This window comes from Protopterus annectens, chromosome 7.part1 (genome assembly GCF_019279795.1).
Source record: "Protopterus annectens isolate FY-2018-M chromosome 7.part1, PAN1.0, whole genome shotgun sequence".
Lineage (NCBI taxonomy): Eukaryota > Metazoa > Chordata > Ceratodontiformes > Protopteridae > Protopterus > Protopterus annectens.
The window spans coordinates 347,481,038-347,501,837 of NC_056740.1; the positions used below are offsets into that span (position 1 = coordinate 347,481,038).

Here is a 20,800-nt window from a genome sequence, read left to right on the forward strand (position 1 = left end):
GGGTTTATTAATCTTAAACCTCCATCTTCCTTATCCATATATAAGACTCCTCTCTTTACTGGATTCAGTCTCAAATCCCATATAAAAGAGAGAATTATTTATAGATTTCTTTTTTATAGATTATTGGTAACATATAGAAATTGCTAAATATGCAGTCTTTCCCAGTATAACTGAATTAATCAAATTTTTTTTATTAAATTATAACTTGCAGTTTCCCCAAAACACTTATTTAAAGTCATGCCTATTATGTTTAAACATTGATGTACCTATTGTATAACTTCTTTTAGCCTTTTTTAGACTTTGTTTCTCACAATCAATATAATATCATCTGCACAAGTAAACATAACTGGAATTTCCATCCCTTCATTAGTAATATATGTAGCACTTTCCATATGCAAATTTAAATCTCTAACTAATACATTCAGAACTAATGCAAACAATATGCTATTCATAGGACATCCATGACATATGCCATTCTTTATATCAATGCCTTTGCTTAACCATCCATTCACTAAAATGCTTACTTTATTTTTTATCATATGCAAAATAACATACATTCTTAATTTTCTCATTAATGTTATACTTCTCCATAATTGCCCACTAAAGTTCATGTTGTACTGTATGAAATGCTGTGTTAAATCTCCTATCATTGATCCTGTTTTTCTCAGACTTGTTTATAATATCATCCTCAATTTCCCTTACTATTAACAATTCCTGACATTCTTTTCCCTTTAATCTATGTATACTATCTTCCATAATATGTTTCATTTTATTGTTCATTCTCTTCTGAATTATTTTCATAAAACTCTTATAATCTGCATTGTTCAGTACTATTGGTCTCCAAACATCAATCATTGCTTTGAACCTTTGCTTCCCATGAAACAAATTTTGCTGAAACAGCTCCTCAAAATCCTGTCAAGCCTCAAACACTGCACCAATGTTCACCTGTGAGCTATCCGCCATCTTGGACGTCCTTGAATGCTGTTTTCCCAGCTGCCACTGCACTAGGATCGGAGCAAGCACTCTCGTAAGGAGAAGGGGAATTTCCTGATGCCCTAGCCAATTTTCCCTTAATAGTATAAACACCACCTCAGGGTCTCCCCTAAAAAGAAGCTACCAGCCTATTGGGACTAACCACGTCAACAACTGATAAATAAATATTCTATCATCATATGAATACTGAACAACATGGAACATGAGCTTTTATGATTCAAAATGAACACTCCTTTTATGAGGGGATAATGCATGCGATCTTCAAATGTCTAAAGTGGGACATTCTTTTAAGAAAATGTGTGAGCCTTTGCTGGACATGCCAAACCCATAAAGGACTGCTGTTCACTTTTTGATAAAACCATACCTATCAGCTGTATGTCCAGATTTTTGCCTCATATTTTTGGTGTGTTTTTCATGAAATTGTGTTTTTATGGTAAATTAGTGGCAAATCATTAAAGATTGAAGTTATAAAATAATGACAGACATTTCAGACTTCATGCTCTTCAGAAAAGCCATGTTAATGCAAAACCTGTTATTCTATCAACTTTCTAAGTCTGTAAGAGCAATATATAAAATTGTCCATATTTTTTGTCCCACTTTTATGTCTAGATTTCTTGCTCTGAGGTTGAGATGTATGCAACTAATTTTTATTGGATTGAGTTATGTCGTTTTATACAAGGTCAAGTGTCTCAGTTACGAATATTTGTTGTAACAGATAAAGGAAACTTAAGAACTATAATCTAAGACACGTACTAATTTTTCAAGTTTTTCACAGGACGCAACTGCCCAATTTGGGACTGCCATACGTGAGGAGAAACAGTAAATAGCATCAAAATACGTGCGCGAGCTACTTCACTTGCTTACAGCCCACAATGGCTTAATGTCCGCTAGATGGCAGTAACAAATGTTGCCTGTGTGAAATGCCTTTGTAGTCGTGCTTCCCTGTTCTGCAGCCTTAGTATTTGTCGACATTAAAATGTACGGGCTTGCTTCCGGTTTTTGCCGGGGTGTCAACGTGATGTAGAAATTTTCATTTTATTGTTTTGTACTGTCTGCTGTTTCTCTCTATTTTACTAGAGTGTCTTTTATCGTGATATAATTATTTTGGTGTGGCTTGTCGTTTAAAGCCGCGGATGGTATAACGAAGATCCCTTTATTTTAAGTTGACTTCCACGATTTCTCCAGAAAGTCTGTTCTTTTTAAAACTGATTTTGTTGAAACCCGCTTCGTTAGGATTGTAATCCATTCTACTTATGTAGTTCCCGTTGCTTGTGATAATACGGAGCATCCTGTTTCCTGCTGTCACGAATAATTATAATTAGTGGGTGTAAAGTGACCCTTTAGGCGTCTAAACGGTTCCATGATAAGAACTGTGGCAAAAAGTCTGTTCAGACATTTGGAGAGAGTGGGGTTGAAGAACAGTACCCAAATTTTTGTAGTTCGTCTTCAGAGCGTGTCCCCTAAAATGGAGAGGGCAGTGGTGCGTTGTGTTCCTACGGAGAGCCAAATGACAATTTCATTCAGCTTGTCTGGCAGTCAAAAACACATGCTTAGGGATCAGAAGGAAAAACTGGGCAAACTTTTGGCAAGGATCGCCCACAACGCTGTCAAAAGTCAGGGGAAAAGGGGCAAAAAAAGTAAAAATGAGGAATCGGTGCCTTCAGAACCTACCGTAAAGCTGTATTACCGCGATGAACCTGTAGCTGAGGACACTGTAAATTCTGATGCTTGGCAAGATGGGTCGGTACTATATGTCGGAGATATTAAATATGATGTGGAAAGGAATCCCCCCACTTTTCTAAATGTGTCTTTACCGCGATCTGTTATGGCAGGCTTTCCAGTCTGCCCAAAGATAGATATCGAGTTTGGAGACGTCAATCAGTCGACCTATCAGTGGTACAAGGAAAGCAAACGTGCTACTGAGAGCAGCCAAGAAACTAGTTGGGAAGAAGCTGGTTCTGAGAGAGTTTTCATGCCTTCAAACTCAGATGTTGGTCTAAAAATTAAATTAAAATGCACACCTAGAAGTTCCAATAGATTTGGAGTACCTGTGGAACTGGAAACTGCCTGCACTGTTGAAGCTGGACCTGGCACGTGTACTTTTGACAGTAGGCACTTGTACACTAAAATGGTTGCACCTGATTCAATAGTTAGAACAGTATCCTACAACATTTTAGCTGATATTTATGCCCAAACTGAACTTTCCAAAACTGTTCTATACCCGTATTGTCCACCCTATGCACTTGAACTCGACTACAGGCAACATTTAATTAAAAAGGAACTTTCTGGCTATAATGCTGACATCGTTTGCCTGCAGGAGGTTGATAAGCATGTTTTTTTAGATGACCTGGTACCTGCATTGGATGCATTTGGTTTAGCAGGGGTTTTTAAAATCAAAGAGAAGCAACATGAAGGTTTGGCCACATTCTTTAGGACAGCCAAGTTTAACTTGCTAAGTCAACATGACATAATTTATGGTAATGCTTTGGTTTCAGACTCTTTGCACAGCACACTATTGGAAAGGATTTCTGTGTATCCAAATGTCAAAGAAAAATTTCTACAGCGGTCAGCTGCTTTACAGGTGACATTTAAAAAAATTAAAATAACTGTTGAAGGCATAGTATTGATCATGGGCAGTACAGCGATTAGTGCATGACAAGGAATGTTTGTAAAGAAGTCTTAGTTTGGGATCACTTGCTTCATTTTCATATGGCCGCTGTCCTCCTCAACATCACTAATTAATTTTCCTGTTCTCAACATCATTGGATAAAATATATTAATTTGGCTGTTGGTTTGGTGAGAATGAAAATTGCTGTTTTGAAGTTCTTGTGCTTTGCAGGACTTATGCAAAGATCATGTTTTCTCATATCAGTCTTAAGTTGCTGTGATTCAACAGTCATAGGTTCATAGGTGTGTACTAGGCTAATGGTCCTGGAGCCTTTACAAGCCTAGCCCATAGAAGTGCCCTTGCACCATGGTGCCTGACGTTGATTCCCAATGCCTCTATCAAGTAGAGAGACTGGAGTGGTCCCGGGGTGAACTTTCTAGATCTCTTATAACACCTTCAGTGTTCATTGGGCACCCATCAATGTGGTAATTAGTGTGAACTGAGTTTTTACCAAAGGGGATGGCGACACATTTTTCGGCATTAAGCTTAAGGCCATGGTTTTGACATCAGTCATTGGTCTTGGTGAGGCCTTTCTGTAGGATGTTTGCAGCACTTGGGGAGTTAGTAATGATTGCTAGCTTGAAGTTGTCTGCGAACTGGGTCAGCCAGAGTCCCTTTGTGTTGGTTTGGACTTATGAGAACTAGATGCTGAACAAGAGAGGACCCAGGACCGATCCCTGTGGGACTCCACTCGTGCCTGGTCAGCAGTCTGACTTGGGAGTCTACCACTTTCACACTGTGTGTTCTATCTGTGAGCCAATTACCCACCTAGTGATGTAGGGGTTGATGCCTAGTTTGGTAAGTTTATCAATAATTTTCGAGTGAGGAATGGTGTCAAAGGCTTTGGCCAGATCGAGGTAGGCTGTGTTTCTTGCCTTCATCCACAGCCCTGGTGACTGACTCAAAGAAGTCAATCTGGTTGAGCAGGCATGATCTCCCTTTTACAAAGTCAAATTGCATGGGGTCTAGAGTTTGGAGATTTCCTATATCTTTGTTAATCAGGTCCATGATGATGCTCTCCATAGCTTTACATATCAGACTCGTCAGGCAAATGGGGCGATAATTCCTAGGGTCTGTAGTTGCTCCCCCTTTATGGAGAGGGATGACTAGCAGTGCACCATTCGGTAGGGACAAAGCCTGAGGTGAGACTGTGACTGAGTGTCTATATAATGTTATCGAAAGTTTACTTAATCGAATCAATAAAGGTCAAACTTTATTGATCAATTAAGTAAAACATCGAATAACGTAAAAAAAAAAATTAAACCAAAAAAAACTAACTGGTGTAGGCAGGGGGTAAGCCCCCCTGCACCCCCATATGGGGGGGTTGTGCCCCCCGCACCCCCCTACTTAAATATACCAACTCCGAGACCGCACTACATTGAGGTAAATGGAAATCTCCCCTTACGGAGATTTCCATTTACTTGCACAATATTCTTCACTTTCGATATTGTCGTGCCGACAATATCAGACTCGATATTGTTAGCTTATGACAACATGAAGTAGACCCGTGACTGAACAGGGCACACAGATGTTGTACCAGTTCACTTTGTAGTTCATGTAGAACATAGCCAGGGATATTATCGGGTCCCATGGAAGCTGTATTCTTGGCCTTGGACAGTGCAGCTTTAACCTGTGCTGCAGTATTGCTGGGTGCTTGGCATTCCTCTAGTATTGTGATTGGTCCTTTGGGGGGTAAAGTTGGCACTGAAGCTGTCTGCCAATATGTTGGCAATATCTGTTGGCTCAGTATGAGGTACCCATTGTGCAGTAACTCAGAGCAAATCTGGGTATTACCGTGGAGGTTCTTGATATAACTTCCTCTGAGTATTCTGTCTTTCTCAGAATGGTATGCTAGTTAACTGACTGTTGCAGATTGTCAACAAGTACTGCACTTACCCTTCTTGTGTACCAACTAATGACTGAAAAGGGTCACTTGCCCAGTTAAAAACAAAATTAAATTAATAGAAACATTTTTAAACCATCCTTTTCCTCCAGGAGATTTTTTTTCCTCTTTAGTTCCACCCCAGCAATCATAGCCGGCCTTAGGCATAGGCCAACTAGGCGGGCGCCGCTGTAGCAGGGATGTTTTTCCAGTATTTATTTGGTGTAGGCAGACCAGGATGGGGGCACCAAGGTGGTGTGTGGGGGCGCCGTGCAGCCCATTTGCCTAGGGCACCAGTTGTCCTGCCAGCAATGTGATCTGTCTAGGTCACATCTTTCTTTTCTTTTCAAATATACATATGCATGTCTACTGCTCTTTTCACACACCAAATTCCACCATTTCCTTCAGCATTTTAATAGCTTTGCATAGCCTGATTTACTTTTCCTCCTTTGTGTACTAAAACTGAACACAGTGGTCTTGCCAGTGCTGTTTACAATAGAATGATGAGCTTAGCATCTGTAGAATGTACTTCCTGTGTTATGCTCCCCGTCATTTTACTGACCTTTCACTACTGCCTTTTTACAGTGCATGGTGTGATTTAGCTTGTGTTTACTAGTTTGTTTCTGTGAGCTATCCTATGTATATCCACCCAACTAGCTAGGTATGTAAATTCCCAAACACCATTACCAAAATTAGTAACTGCATTTTTTTATACATTTGTCACTGCAGCTAGCTATGTGCCTCCATACAGTTTGATCTGGCACTACAATTTCATATCTGCATCCAACACAAAAACTCAAGTTGTGTTTCATCACTAATCCTAGAACACTTCACTGTTTACTGATTTTTTTGTTTGTTTTGTTGCTAGTTCCTCTCTCTTACCCTTTACCTTTGGCCTGACTTGACAGTTTCTTAGCCAGTCGTTTCAGGCACCAGTCTGCACCATTTAATTGTCCTGCCTTTTTTGTTTTTTTTTTTTAATTTCTCCAAGTCTTTTGGGTTTCTAATACAATGATGGGAATGCACCCCATTCCTTAGACTAAATATGATTAAAGTTCATAAAATTAGTATTGTTTAAATCTTTGATGTTAGCCAGAAGCTTTGCAGCACTCGCAATGTGCCCAGTAATGACTACTCCTACAATTCATACATAGTTACATTTATTGGTAACACATCTAAGTATGACTGTAAATTCTTTTTTTGTAATACCTGTTACTCCTACTACTATTGGAACTGTCTGGGTATCCATTTTCCATGTTGCCCTTGTTTCTTCCTGCAAATCCTGGTATTTTTGACTTTGTGTCTCTCTCTACATAAGACACTATCGTCACTGGATTTAGCAGTTTCAATGATCAATGCTACTTTTGTCTTCTTTTCATGGAATACTATATCTGGTTTTCTCGTATTTGTTTTTTGTAATGTCTGGAATGGGTGATCCCATGTGATATAAACTTAATTTTCTATGATTTGTGGCTCATGTTTCCAGACTTTTCTAGCTGCTTCAATATTAGAATGTTTGCCCAATCCCCAGTGCAACAGTCTTGCCATATTATTATGACTTTCAGTATATGGTCCTCTTGCCATTAGTGTACAACAATCCGCAACAAGATGTAAAACTGTTTCCATTTCTGTTTTACAAAACCTACATTTGTCTGTTTTTCCCATGTGTTCGATGGACTTTGTAAACCAACGTGTACATAGTCCACTATCTTGGGCTGCCAGTATCAGTCTTTTGGTTTAAATTCACCTTTCCTTAACTATTCCTGCATTAGATCCTGATTAACATGAGTTTTTTTCCAAGAGTTTTCTATACTTGTAACTATGTTTATGCATTTTCCACATTTCTTGTCTTCTCATTTGATCCTTCACCTTATATTCTTTCCTTTGTTTTTTTTTTTTTTTGGCACATTCAGTTGATGCCTGATTTTTATCTACTTCTGGTTTGATTTCCCCTGCTGCTTGATGCTGATATGCTTCTGCTAAACTAAGCAGGGAAGTCATTTTGGACATATTCTCCTTATGTTTTAAAACTTTCACTGTGCTTGGGTCTTGTGAGTAGGTGTGTGTCCCACAGTTGCAGATGTGTGTATATAATCAGTTTCGAGGAGGCACATAACTCTTTCAGAATGGGGAATATATAGTCTTGTTAGGCACTGATTTTTAGAAATCATTTGATGAGCATGAAGCATCCTTTTTGTTTTCCTGTCCCAACCTATCCAGTACCTTTTGGGGCCAGTCATTCACTCCAAAACTGTAGGTTAGGACAGGAAGATAAAACAAAGTCCAAGCTATAAACCAATTTGATCACATTCGTGTCCCAAACTGATGTTTTCTTGGTGCTGCAGCTTTCCTGCTTTAAAGGTTGCTTTTACACATTTATCAAGACCAAATGACATTCTTATATCATCTGAAAAAGTTTTGACCACTTGCAGCTGTGCTTTCAGTTCATCATCTGATGGAACTATACAGTTTTACATCGTCTACAAGAAGATGAAAGGCTTTACACTTTTGTTGTTTTCTGTGAGCCAAATTGTAGCCATGACCTAATCTGGTAAGTAGCCGGCTTAATGGGTTAAGGGCATGACAAAACAGCAGTGGTGACAGTGTCACCCTAGAATAACCCACTTTGAATTTTTATCCCTGGAGTAATAATTTGTCTTTTATCATTGCTTAACTGCAAATTGCCACTGTTTCATGGTTGCTGTAATGTAATCGATCAGTGTAGAGTGTTTCTTACACATTTTTAAGCATCTTTTATCCATGAATGTGGGATATTGTCAAATGCTTTTTTGTAGTCTATCCATGCCATACTTAGATTCTTCCACTTTTTAAAGTTCCCCATTATGACTTTATTTAATAGCAAATGATCCTTTGTTCCATACAACTTTCTTTTATTACCCTTTTGTTCTATTGCCACAATTGAATTTTCTTCAAAATAACTATAAAGTCTGTTGGTATCAATTCCAGTGTATAATTTATATGTCATTGGAAGGCGAGGTACTGGTCTATAGTTTTTAGGATAGCTTGCAGGTTTGCAAGTAGGAGAATTGTTTTTCCTGTTGTTAACCAGGCTGGCTGGTGTCTCTTTGGGGTGTGCATATAAATAGTTCTTACTTATGGCTAAATCGTTATGTAAAGATGTTAATACTTTTAGTCAGAAGTTGGGTACTGTATCTGGGTCTGGGTTTTTCCAATTAGGAGCTTTTCTTAACTTTGTTTCAATTTCTCTGGCTGTTACTTCATCCCATTTCATATCCTGTACATTTGAACTTCTTATTCTTTCTTTTACTTTTTCTATCCATTTATCATCTTTAACATCTTCATAGATATTTCTCCAAAATGTATCGGTTTCTTCTTCTTTTTTGGTGGTGTTTCAATTCCTTTTGCCTTATTTCAAAATTTTCTATAAAACTTTCTTGGGTCATCAGTAAATTGCTTCTTTTCTACTTTTCCTTTGAATTTATCGGCATATCTTCTAAGTTTTTCTACACGTTTGATATTTTTAGTTTATTTTTTGTGCTAAGTGCACAGTAGATCCTGATCTGTTTTCATACTGTGCATTGCTTTTATGACATCTATCTTTGAGTATTTTTGGTGATCTCTTCCTTCTTCTGTACTCTTCTCACAGTGACACTTCTTGTCTTAATTGCTTTATAGTTTTCTCTATTCGATACCTCCATGATGGCATTCGATTTCTCCCCTTCATTTCCTTTACTACCTTGGGTTTTTGTGGTAAGACTTTATCTGTTAATTTAGCTGCACAGTCTTGTATCCTATTTACTTCTGTTATATCGTATGAATCTCTATGGACAGTCTTAATTACTGTGTTCATTTGTTTTATCAAACTTCTAACTTTTTGGGTTTTATTGACTTTCTGTAGTCTGTTTCTTTCATTGATATTAATGTCTGTCCATCTCTTACAAGTCAAGCAACTCTTTTCTTAGAGCATTTTCTACTAAACTGAGGGCACATTCTTTGTTCTCCATTTCCTGCGAGCATTCTATAGAAAGTTCCAGAGCATCTTCCTGTGCCACATTCTCTTCAGTTTCATCCTGCGTCATCCATTGCTCTTTCATATGGGAACTCGCTGGCTTTTCACGCCACAATGTTGACTGTGTCAGAGTTGCCACAGTTTCCTGTTCTGTCCGTTGCTGTGCAACTACAACTGAATGTACTAGTTTCCTATGGAAGGCTCTAAGTATGTTCATATGGCAAATGCTCAGATGTTTCCTGCCAACCTCCACTGGTTTCTCCTTAATTTGGGGATCCATTGCTCTATCCTGCTGTGATCTTATCAGAGTTAGGTTTGCTACACTAAATCCTTACTTCACAGGTAATCCATAACTTTAGTTTGTATTTGTTTAACTTCTGCATTACTAATTCTCTTGTCTACTTTTTCTCTCTGTTTTCTTGTTTTTTATATTGTAAAATTTTCCATGGCTGGATGCATTTGCCTGTATTTCTTTTCAAATATCTTTTGTGTTCCTCTTTTTGTGTTGGTGAATTTTGCTTTCTCCTTTGCACAAATATTTATTTATTTTACATCTGTTGACCAGGATAGTCCATCTGGGTGTGAGCCCATTTTCAGCGGAGGCTCGGGGAGAAAAACTCCAATAAAACAAGAATAACATTGACAGGTACTGTGTTGGTTTTACATAGAATTTAACAGAAATATCTAGAGACAATAAAGAAAGTACAATATACAATAGACACTTTGGTGAAAAGGAGAAAGTTATTACAATATAGTAGAGATGTAGATATATATATATATATATATATATATATATATATATAGATATAGATATATATATATATATATATAGATATATATATATATATATATAAATTTTTTTGTTTGTTTTAGGGCAGGGGTCCAACTTTAGTTGATCATTTGAGTATTTTTTAACCCTACTTCATAATGTATGTATGCTTAATAAATATATATTATATATCAGATGCGTCTTGGTGAGATTTTGTGAAAAATAGGGTCCACCTCGTGAAGGTACTCACCAAGACTTGAGGATGAATTAATTTCCAACAATACTACTCTCCTTTGCTTGCTGACTTATCTGTCTTTCTATTTGTACTCCCACCATCTCTCCATTCAGATCCTGCCTGCAATATGGTATCGAAGATCTTGAATCTGAATACAATACATCAGTGTGATCTATCCTTGTCCAGCCCAGGAGTAACTTGATTTTTAGATTAAGATCAAGATCAAGCTGAACCAGCAAAATCTGTTTTATACAATATCTTCACAACTGAAGAGAATTAGCCTCCAGGAAATCAACTAGCCTTTTTCCACCAAATGTCTATTATAACTTTCCTTGAGATGCAAGTGAGACAGAATGAGTTACTAAAATGAACTTTCATTTGCATGAGTTGGTAGATTTTCTGGCACTTATTGATGACCATTAGGTGAGTGCTGCTTTTTCTCTTATCTTGTTTAAAAGTCCAGTAGAAGTGTATTTACACTGCTCCCCAAAGAATATTTTTTCTTAACTGTATTCATTTCTTTTACTCTCACTTTTCACTTCTTAGCCATCTATATTTTCTCAGGTGCTCTGTATCTAAGCCATTGCTTGTAAGAGAAAAAAAAAAAAAAAAAAAAAACATACTAGGCACCCATGTAGGTTTGGTGCCCCCCCTACACACACACACATTTCGGACAACCTTCCCATCCATAGTAGTATTCTCATATGATATATGCCCAGGTCAGGGTCAGGTCATAGTCTCTTGCTAACTTGTTTTAAAAAGGAACACTATAAGAATATTCAGAACTTAAATGTACAGTACATGCCTGCCACCTGTACTTTCTCTTCTCCACATGTATGCATGTTTTGTGTTTGCCTTTATCTCTTTCTTACACAAATGAAAAAATCTAGTATCTTGCATGTAATTTGGAATTATTTCTTCTAAATAATTTTTCCAAGATCTGTATGTTGCTGTTTTATAGTCTGTCAAAAAAGTAAGTTTAATTTTTCCGTATAATCTCTGTGCAGCATGCAGTCTTTGCCATTTTAATATTTTGCACCTTGAGCTTTCAAAAATATACCTTCATCCAAGGTTTTTGTCTTCTGTATTGGTTATATAATTTTGATTGTTTTGTTTTCCAAGTTGTAGCTATTTTTCTCACTCAGTAATGGAACACTTTCTTCATTATTGTGCGCAACTTATTCCACCAGATTTCTTTATGTAAGTAAAGGAAAAGAAAATCCACGCCTTGTTGAGAGCCTGTTGTCTTAGGCTTATAAATTTATGGTTTCCTTCATTACATTCAACTAGTTCTATTTCACCAGAAAGTTTTTATCAACTTGGTTTCTAAACGTTAGGCAGCTGGAAAAAATATACTATTCTATGCCATTATAGTCAGAAGAATCCAGTTTTCAGCAAGAAATAAAATGTATATGTATTTATTTCATTTTTCCTTATTTGTTGGACCACCCAATTTTAACAGTGCTATGACCGTAACTATTTTAGGTATCCAGGAGATTTAGGATCATTACCCCGAAACTAAGTTTCTAGGATTTTCTTACATTCATTTGAGAAAAGTATACCTTCCACAGCAGTCTTGTGTGTCTATTTTCCACTGTATGTGCACTCCATCTCTTTAGCATGTTCCCTGTCCCTGCATACCTTCAGCTTTAGTTATGCATGCCTTCCTCCTTTCTTCTACAGTATTCCATGGTATGTGCTGTTGTGTGATACACAATTGCTCGTATCGCAGTTATTTGAGCTTTACACCTTGAGGTTGTAATTGCATGGGTGTTGGTGCTTGCTTTTTGTAGAAATGATTTGTTGGCACATGTTTAGTATGCTGATGTTCTTAAGATCTTGGCCTTCTAGAGAAACTGTGAGACAGCTTTTCACTGTCTGTTGCTAACTGACATTTCCCTAAGGTGTAGTGTCCTTGTAATAAATATAACAAAATTAAAGGCTGCAAGGAGGTTTGTTCCTGTGCAGAAAAAATACTTATTGTTTTTTGTACATTTTTTTCTTAAACATTACAGTCTCGTGTGTTTATGAGCACACGTACTTGAGCTTTGGGTTTTGAGCTGTTATTGCAGTTCATTTGTAAAGCAGAGAATTTCAGAGGCCTCTTAGTGGATTTAGTGGATACTATCCATGTATCCTGTACTTTCCTAGTACTCCACCTGTCTTGTAGGGGTAAGCATAGATCTCCAAATAAGTAAATACTTTCAAAAGTCTTCCCCTAAAGTTTGTTGAACATTCTCCTGTCTCTGTTATAATGACAATTAAAAAAGGTAATACTTAGCTCTCAACTGTCCATATTTTCTCAGAATGTCTACTTTTTTGCCTCAATTTTGGACGGTTCCTCATAAAAGAAAAATGTTTGGTTTTCTGACAAAACTACTGATTGAAGTCACTAAGTAATGACCAACATTTGAGTTTCAGACTTTAGAATATGCATTATTCTAGCAACTTTTTAAGTTTCTAAGTACAGTATTTAAAATATGCTTTGGGGCATTTGTCTCTGGATTATTTTAGGTTCTGTCTGTATGTCTTGCACTAAGAGGTTGAGACGTATGCTTGAACATGATAAAAGGAAAGGTCTCTGGGAGCACGCCTTTATTAACTGTAAAAAGGAAAGGTCTCTGGGAGCACTCCTTTATTAAGTGTAAAAATATATTAGAATATTAGTACTTGAACTGTTATATTTTTTGAATCCATTGAATAAACATTTTCTTGTCTACAGATTATTATCGAAGTCGTGCCTTCGTTCATACAGTTCCTTTCTCCCTGTCTGTATATCAGTATACCTGTTCTATACTGTTCAGGTATTTTGTTGTATCCCTAAAAATTCCCAGTTTTGATACTCTGTAATAATTTCAAGAAAAACAGAAGCCAGTCCAATGTACAGCATTTTTGCTATAATGTATTTAAATGTCAATATTTAATAAACATATTATTTTCAAGCTAGTTTATCACTTTTTCAGAAAAGCAAAACAAAAAAATCTACTTAAAGTTCATCAAGGTCACTACTCTTACTGTTCTCTAAAATACAGTCAACAGCAATTCCTGTCCCAGTTTATAATAGTCTGGCTTTCTCAGGAAGTCTGTTTTCTTTTTACTGTTTTTGTGACCTTTTTTCTTTAGAAAGGTCTGATGTGTTTAGTTCACGTGTTTATAATTGCATAATGCCTTTCTTTCCTTGTATTCCATTCCCAACACCTGTTAATAGAATAATTTTTTTGGATTCATGTTTTTTTGTGCTATTTTCAATGGAAGTAATCATCCCTAATTGCAAAGGTAGATTGCATGTTTTTAAAGTAAGAAACTCTGTATTCTTTGTTTGTAATAGTTTTTCTGGTGGTGCAGCGGTTAGCGTTGCTGCCTCACAGCAAGAGATTCTCCGGTTCGATTCTCGGCTGGGGGTGCCTTCTGTGTGGAGTCTGCATGTCCTCCCTGTGGTCACGTGGATTTCCTCCGGGTGCTCCAGTTTCCTCCCACATCCCAAAGACTTGCTGTAGGTGGATTGGACACTCTAAATTGGCCCTAGGCATGAGTGTGTGGCTTCTGTGGAATGTACTCCACTGCCAATCATGAACGGACAGGTGATCCGCTGTGGCGACCCCTAACCGGGAAAAGCCGAAAGAAGACAAAGAAGTCTAGCATACATTCTCTTCTACTGACTAAACAAAGAGATAGCAGTTCACAACTACATTTAGCATTGTCATCTGCATTGAATATTTGCAATCATTTTATACAATTCCCCCCCCTCCCCAAAACAGTTCTTAACAGAATCATAAAATGTACAAGGTAACTGAGCCATATGGCCATTTACGCCTTGCCAAGCACCCACTCTTACAATTACCTCCTTTCGTACCAGGGTGGATTTATGAATGCACATCCAGTTGTCTAATTCCTCCTTTAAAGGTAGATGCGTGTGTGTCATACTACTTGATCTGAAGAAGAATCTTGTTCCAGAGAAAGGGTAGTTGTTGCATGGCAAATTGTCTACCATTATTTGTTTATTTGCTGAAGCATGTTCGGTTCTCTGGCTCTAGTTTACAAATCAAACAGTCCATCGAAAAGAAATAAGAAGTCTTGCATTACCCAGTCCCTAATGGTCCTAAGCAAGTTACAGTCTCTTAAATTTAGATCACCATTAAAGCTTTCTATCCAGTGTGGTCATTTTGACACTTAGCAACCTTGTATGGCCCCCTACTTAACTTGCCAACAATCACTTTTCCTGGTGTCTTATTTCTTCATTTACTGTTGTCACGCAACTTATGTTCAAATAAACAGCTGACCTCACTTTTGAAATCCCATTTCTGCTTCTCCTCTGAAAATGACATATAACTTGTACATCTTATATTTACTTTAAGTAAAAGTACGCTTTTTTTCTTTTTACTTGAGTGCCGTTTTTCTTAAATAAATTGAGAAATTCCACTCACCACCCTTTATCATTCATGTCACAACTGAAATCCCTAAGTACAGCAGTTTACTTGCATGTGTATGTCAGTTCTGTTCACAGACTGCCATCTCTCTTGCTCATTTGGTGGCCTTAAATACCAGTAAACCTGACCTTGACTGGTTTTCCTTCACTTCATTCCTGTTTATGTTCTCCCTAGTTCAGTTCACAAACACTGTTCATTTTCTTTTGCTAGCCTCTAAACCAAATAATTACTTCAGAATAAAGTTCTTAACTCATGAGAAAGGTACACGTAATGTCCAAAGCAGAGTGTCTTTATTCCTTTCTAATAAGCTTAGTGTATTGGAATGGAAAACTTGTTATTTCTTAGCAGCTTTGTTTATGTTTAAATTGCTGTCACAAGTAGTCCGCATTTGCAGTTTAACACCGTGCATGTGGTGCAGCAGTAACGTTGTTGCCTCACAGCAAGAGGTTCTCCGGTTCGATTCTCGGCTGAAGTACCGTCTGTGCTGAGTCTGCATGTCCTCACTGTATTCGTTTGGGTTTCCTCCGGTTTCCTCTCACATTCAAAGACATGCGTCTGGAGTGTTTCTCCCTGGGCCTTAGCCTCATTCCAAGTCGGACTTTCCCAGTAAACAAATGTTAAATAAATAAATTTACGTGAAATATGACATTGTGGTAAAATCCCTTATCAACAGTGAGTTTTCTGTTGCCACTGTTGCAGAAGAATTACTAGTCATAGTAAGGTAGTGATTATTTTATTTTCAAATTAACAGACATTCTGGATGTCACGTTAAAGCTTGATATTTTATGTTTACAAATTTACATTTCACTTCTACATGAGATGCTTTGTCTTGAACCAGTGGACATGTGACCTTTATTATCACTCCCTCTCCAGCTTCCTTTCTGGGGACCTTTTTTATTTATTTATTTTTTATCCGTAGCCTGCTGCTTGATCATAGCCATTTCGGACCTTTCTGTTACAAAGCTTTAAACTTTGTACTAATTGTATTCATTTTTTGGGTCACACATTGCCACTGGGTCGTCCAAACTATGTACTAGTGTGTCTCTATATTTTATATAGTACAGCATATACCCATATGTGAACTGACAGGTACATATATCCATCAGTTTCTAGTCATTAACCACAGACTAATACTTGGCCTCACCAAAACAAAACACGTGATGTTTGGCATCATCCAAAACTTCACTAAATGTCAATAGTCTGTGGCACACCAATAGAAGTAACCAACTCCTTCAAATACCCAGGTTTCTGGCTAGACAAGTCATTAACATTCCATACTAATATTGGGAAATCAAATGCAAACGTTAAATCACTTCTCTTCTGGGCTTAAAAACTCGCCTATCTATCCTACCCAGCCAGGAAAGGTAATGATAAAGGAGTCCATCTGGCCCAACTCGAATATGAACTACCCATAATAGCCACAGCCTTGTAAGAACAACTGTTCCGTGCAAACTTTGTTGCTTCATCACTAACTCACCCTCTTATGAACACCACTGCAGCAGATACGGAAAAGCCAAATGGTTCCTGTTGCAGCAGAGAGCAGACCCGATGCTAGTCTTTCTCATCTTCAGGCTTCCCCATCTTGACTCATTTCCACCATTTGCTGCCAGATTTTATACCATCTGAACAAAACAGACTGTAACCTCTGATACCTCTCCCAAGCAACCCACCACCACCATCACTCCAGTCCCCACAAACCAGGCTGCACTGCACTAGCCACTACTCTTTCTCTGGCCTTCTTCCTAAACTGTGGGGATCTTTTCCCATCCCTACCTAAAGGAACTACAAGCCTCCTTCCCCACCTTCAGAGCTGAACTTAAAAAAATTCCTCCACACCAAATCAATTTGTACTTGCCACACAGAAGGCTTTATCATCCAAGGGACTTTCAGTCTTGTAGCCTTATTGTCTCTTAGCTTCTAAGACCTCTTAACTCCACTTCCCACATCCTCCCCAGAAACTCTCCTTACCCCACAGCATTTCCATCATGACATAAACCTGAAATATAATCATGTACCTTTCTCTCATAATTGTTGCAACATCTGTTAGTTGCTATTGCACACTTTTTTAATATATTGTTGCTTTCTGTTCTGTTTTTGATATGTACAGCTTATTGCCTCTCTCTTCCACTTTTTTCATCTTTCCATTTGGAAATTATTTCTGTCCGACAGTACCTGTAAATGGTCATCTGTGAGTAGTGTACTACCCTAGTAAACAAATGTAAATTAAAGTAAATTGACATGCTCTCACCCCAAGCTGTACTTCCTAAAAGTAGAATAGGACCATCTCAGAAGTGTCTTAATTCATTTTCATACTGTAGGGCACACAGTGCTGTCTTAATGTGGAACCTGACAGTTATGGTAAGCCTGCCAAGGTGCCTGTCACATGTTGCTCCTATTTGCCCTTTTATTGATGTACTTTTTAACACCATTGAGGTGCTGTCTGTATGTACAGGCCGCAGTGCCCTTATGCCACATACCACTGTAGTAGAAGCATCTTAAGTGGCTGTATGGAGCATAAGGTGTATCCAGTGTTTTTAATCTGTGCAGCCTATTGTCTTGCTCCACACCTGCCATGGATTTTCTTTCCTTCATTTGTAATATGGTGTACAGCGCCTTCCTGCAGTGCGTCCTTCCAGGCTGCCTGCTTCAGTGTAGAGTGACAATCTTTACTTCAGTTTTTGGTGCACCATTGAAGTGAGTAGTGTGCACCATATTACTGTTCTATGCACTGTTCTTTCCAGCATGATGTACATTGAAATCCACTTCGCAGTGAATTATTCATTTTCCTAATTATGGAGATGACTGTAAGGTATACAAATCCCTTCCTTTATTGTAGATTTATGCACTGTGCATGACGACAGTCGATCCATACATTAATTCACTGCATATATGTTGTAGCATAATTCCAGTTTTACAAGTACTCCCTTTCTCCACAGTTAAATCACATTTTATGGCGATCCCATGGTGCAAAGGGATGGAGCCCTAGCTACAGCCAAGGTGACCAGGGTTTGATTAGGAACCACAGCACTAGAGGAGCTAACCTTGTTATTGAGGTATGAAACCCTCCCTATCACCCAGGTGACTGGGGTTCAGTTATTACTCCCAGCACTGCAGGAAACATTGATGAGTCAATGGGGAATAAAGGGGGCTGTGCCTGCTTTGCTCCTGTCAGGGGGAGGGCTGAATGATGTGCTAGGGAAGCGTGCAGCTGACATGCTGCTAGTGTTGCTGGAGAGCAATGCAGAGAGCACACCAAGTCACAAGGGGAGGTAATGTGTGAACACAGAGGTGGGGCGTAATGCAGAGAGCACACCAAGTCACAAGGGGAGGTAATGTGTGAACACAGAGGTGGGGCGCAATGCAGAGAGCACACCAAGTCACAAGGGGAGGTAATGTGTGAACACAGAGGTGGGGCATAGCCTCAGTGTGTCACATTGCATGCAATGGAGGGTGGGACTCCAAGAAAGACACATCTTGAGAATTTTGCCTCTTTTGAGTCCATCCGCCAATCAAGGAAACCTGAAACTAGCACACTCGGTTAGGGCTTAGTGTCATCTGAGCACTTAATGACGGTTTCTTGCTAGGGTGTCCAGTCCCCTTCCCTGGTAGCCCAGGGGGAGCTAGTGGGCCAACTAAGTGACTTGAAAAGAAATGGCTGGCAGAAGGTGGCAGCAAAAGACACACACAGACACACACACACCACATTTCAGGCTGACTACTGTAGAAAATCATGCCTTTGTGTATCCAAAGGTTGCCTGTGTTTTGTTATACTTCTTTATATGTTTAACCTTAATGTTAATCCTCCAACTTCTGTTTTAAAGGTTCTGTCAGTCCTGTCTTTTTATGTCATTTTATTCCTCAGCAGCCACTGCATCCCTAAATTTGCTCTACAAGGTTATTTTTTTCCACAAACATAACTTTATGGAACCTCCTGCAAGGCTACCTTCTGTAAGTACTGCTGTTCTCCATCATTCCACTTAAGCTGTCCTAGTAAAGATGTTACTATTTTAGTTCCTTCCTGGACATTTTTCCAGTAAACAACATAGAGTTCGCCCTAGATGATCCCTGGAAAAAGCACATAGTCTCAGTGGATCTGCGTGATCAGTAAATGAAATAAGGAACAAACAGATCTGTAATACCTGGCTGTTTGCTATATCCACCATCATGCAAGAGAAACACCATCACCAAAATCAAGTCCTGCAGCATCGCTCAACTTATCACAGAGGGAATGCTCTCTTTAGACACTTTTAGTACCAGAGAGGTAGCTCATTCAGGCTGTGCACATTATTTGTCCAAAGACTCCCATGTTCCTTTCTGCATTTCTTTTTTAGGAACACTTGATATGTTGAGCTCTCTCTCTCCTATTTGTCTAGTTAAACAGATTAAACTATTAGAAGTATCATTTTTCAGAAAATGCTCCAGAGAGCACTGTCTGGTTAAGTGATTTGTTTAAAGTAACAGTTTGCAACGCAAGGGCCCAGGAATTGGCCAGGAATCAAACACCTAACCTGTCTCCATTCCAAGTCCCTTCTCCTTTCTCAGGATTCACTAAAAATTGACCCACGTTAGAAACTATGTATTGTACATTATACTTAATTGTACATTGCACTGTGCTTGTTTGCTAGAGTGTACATACAGTTTTTTTCTATATAATTAGTCTGAACTACTCTTGTATTACTTACATTTCTATATTTTTTGTTTATGAAATGTTTTGTATTTCACTCGGGCCGAGTCTGAAATCTGTCAGTATTGATCAGTGCACTACCCTGGTAAACAAATATAAATAAACCCAAGCTTAAATGATGAAGTTCATTAAGTGCTCATAGCCTTCTGTCCACTAAGGTTTCCCATCTTTCCTTAGCCACACCTTTTTTGCTTTTTCATTCTGGTAGTCTAACTTGTTAACATCGTTTGAGTACAGAAGTGAAGGATTTTCTTTGCCTCTATAGCATGTTAAAAATCCCCTTCCCTACACCTCCAGTAAAGTAATCGACTGAGTCCTTCCATGCCCTACATTTTGTATGAATACTGTCTTTCGCCCATCCATCATCACCCTGGACATCTTGTCTAGGGCCATCCTGCTTTGCCAAATGAACTTTGACGCCCTGTTTTGCATGGAAGCCTTATACCTTTCTCACTTTTTTTCTCAATTTTCACTATATCTCTTGCCATTCTTTTTTAGACAAGCTAGTTTGTTTTCCTTTGCTACTGCTACGTCTGATGTCGGATTTAATTTCCTTTCGTAGCTAATTTCCTTTCGTAGCTGTCACTTATTGCAGACCCACATCTCTTCCCTTGTTCTCAGTTCCTGTCACCCATTTTTGTCAGACTGTGGCCCAAGACTTAAGCCTACCTTCCTGTAATCCCCAGATCTCTGTTTTTAGGGATTATATGAGCATTACTTCTGGAATGGTACACCACACACGACAGTATCACCATTTATTCAGTGGCCCTCTTCTGTGCTGCTGCTCATTGGTTTGGACTAGGTCAGGGAAAGTTTCCTTTCTGTTTATTGTCCTCTATTCCTGCAAAAGTCCACTTTCCATCAGTGTGTGTACTAGTTTTCTCTACCTCTTTATTGTAAATGTAAAGACCTCCTGGTTCACTGCTGCAAAATTAAGGTCTCCCATGAATAAGGGTCTCTGCTTTACCTGTTTCCTAAAATTCTGTATCTTGGTACATGTATATCTAGCTTTCATCAAAGCTTATACTACCTTCCTGTCTTTCTGTCCACACTTGAGATGTAGACCTTTCCAATTTCACTGCTGGAAGATAAAGCTCTTCCATGAATGTGGTCTCTGCTTTCTGTTTCTTGATCTTTTCTGCATGTAAAAT

At 38.4% G+C, this 20,800-nt stretch overlaps 1 protein-coding gene across 1 annotated transcript in view; it reads left to right on the top strand.

The window, feature by feature from the left end:
- Nucleotides 1–1,977: 1,977 nt before the first annotated feature.
- PDE12 (phosphodiesterase 12) overlaps nt 1,978–20,800 on the top strand; it is a 92,460-nt gene continuing 73,637 nt past the window's right edge. The window contains exon 1 of the mRNA XM_044078770.1: nt 1,978–3,574. Coding sequence (XP_043934705.1) covers nt 2,354–3,574 — 1,221 coding nt within the window. The 5' untranslated portion in view covers nt 1,978–2,353. The remainder of the gene's footprint in view (nt 3,575–20,800) is intronic.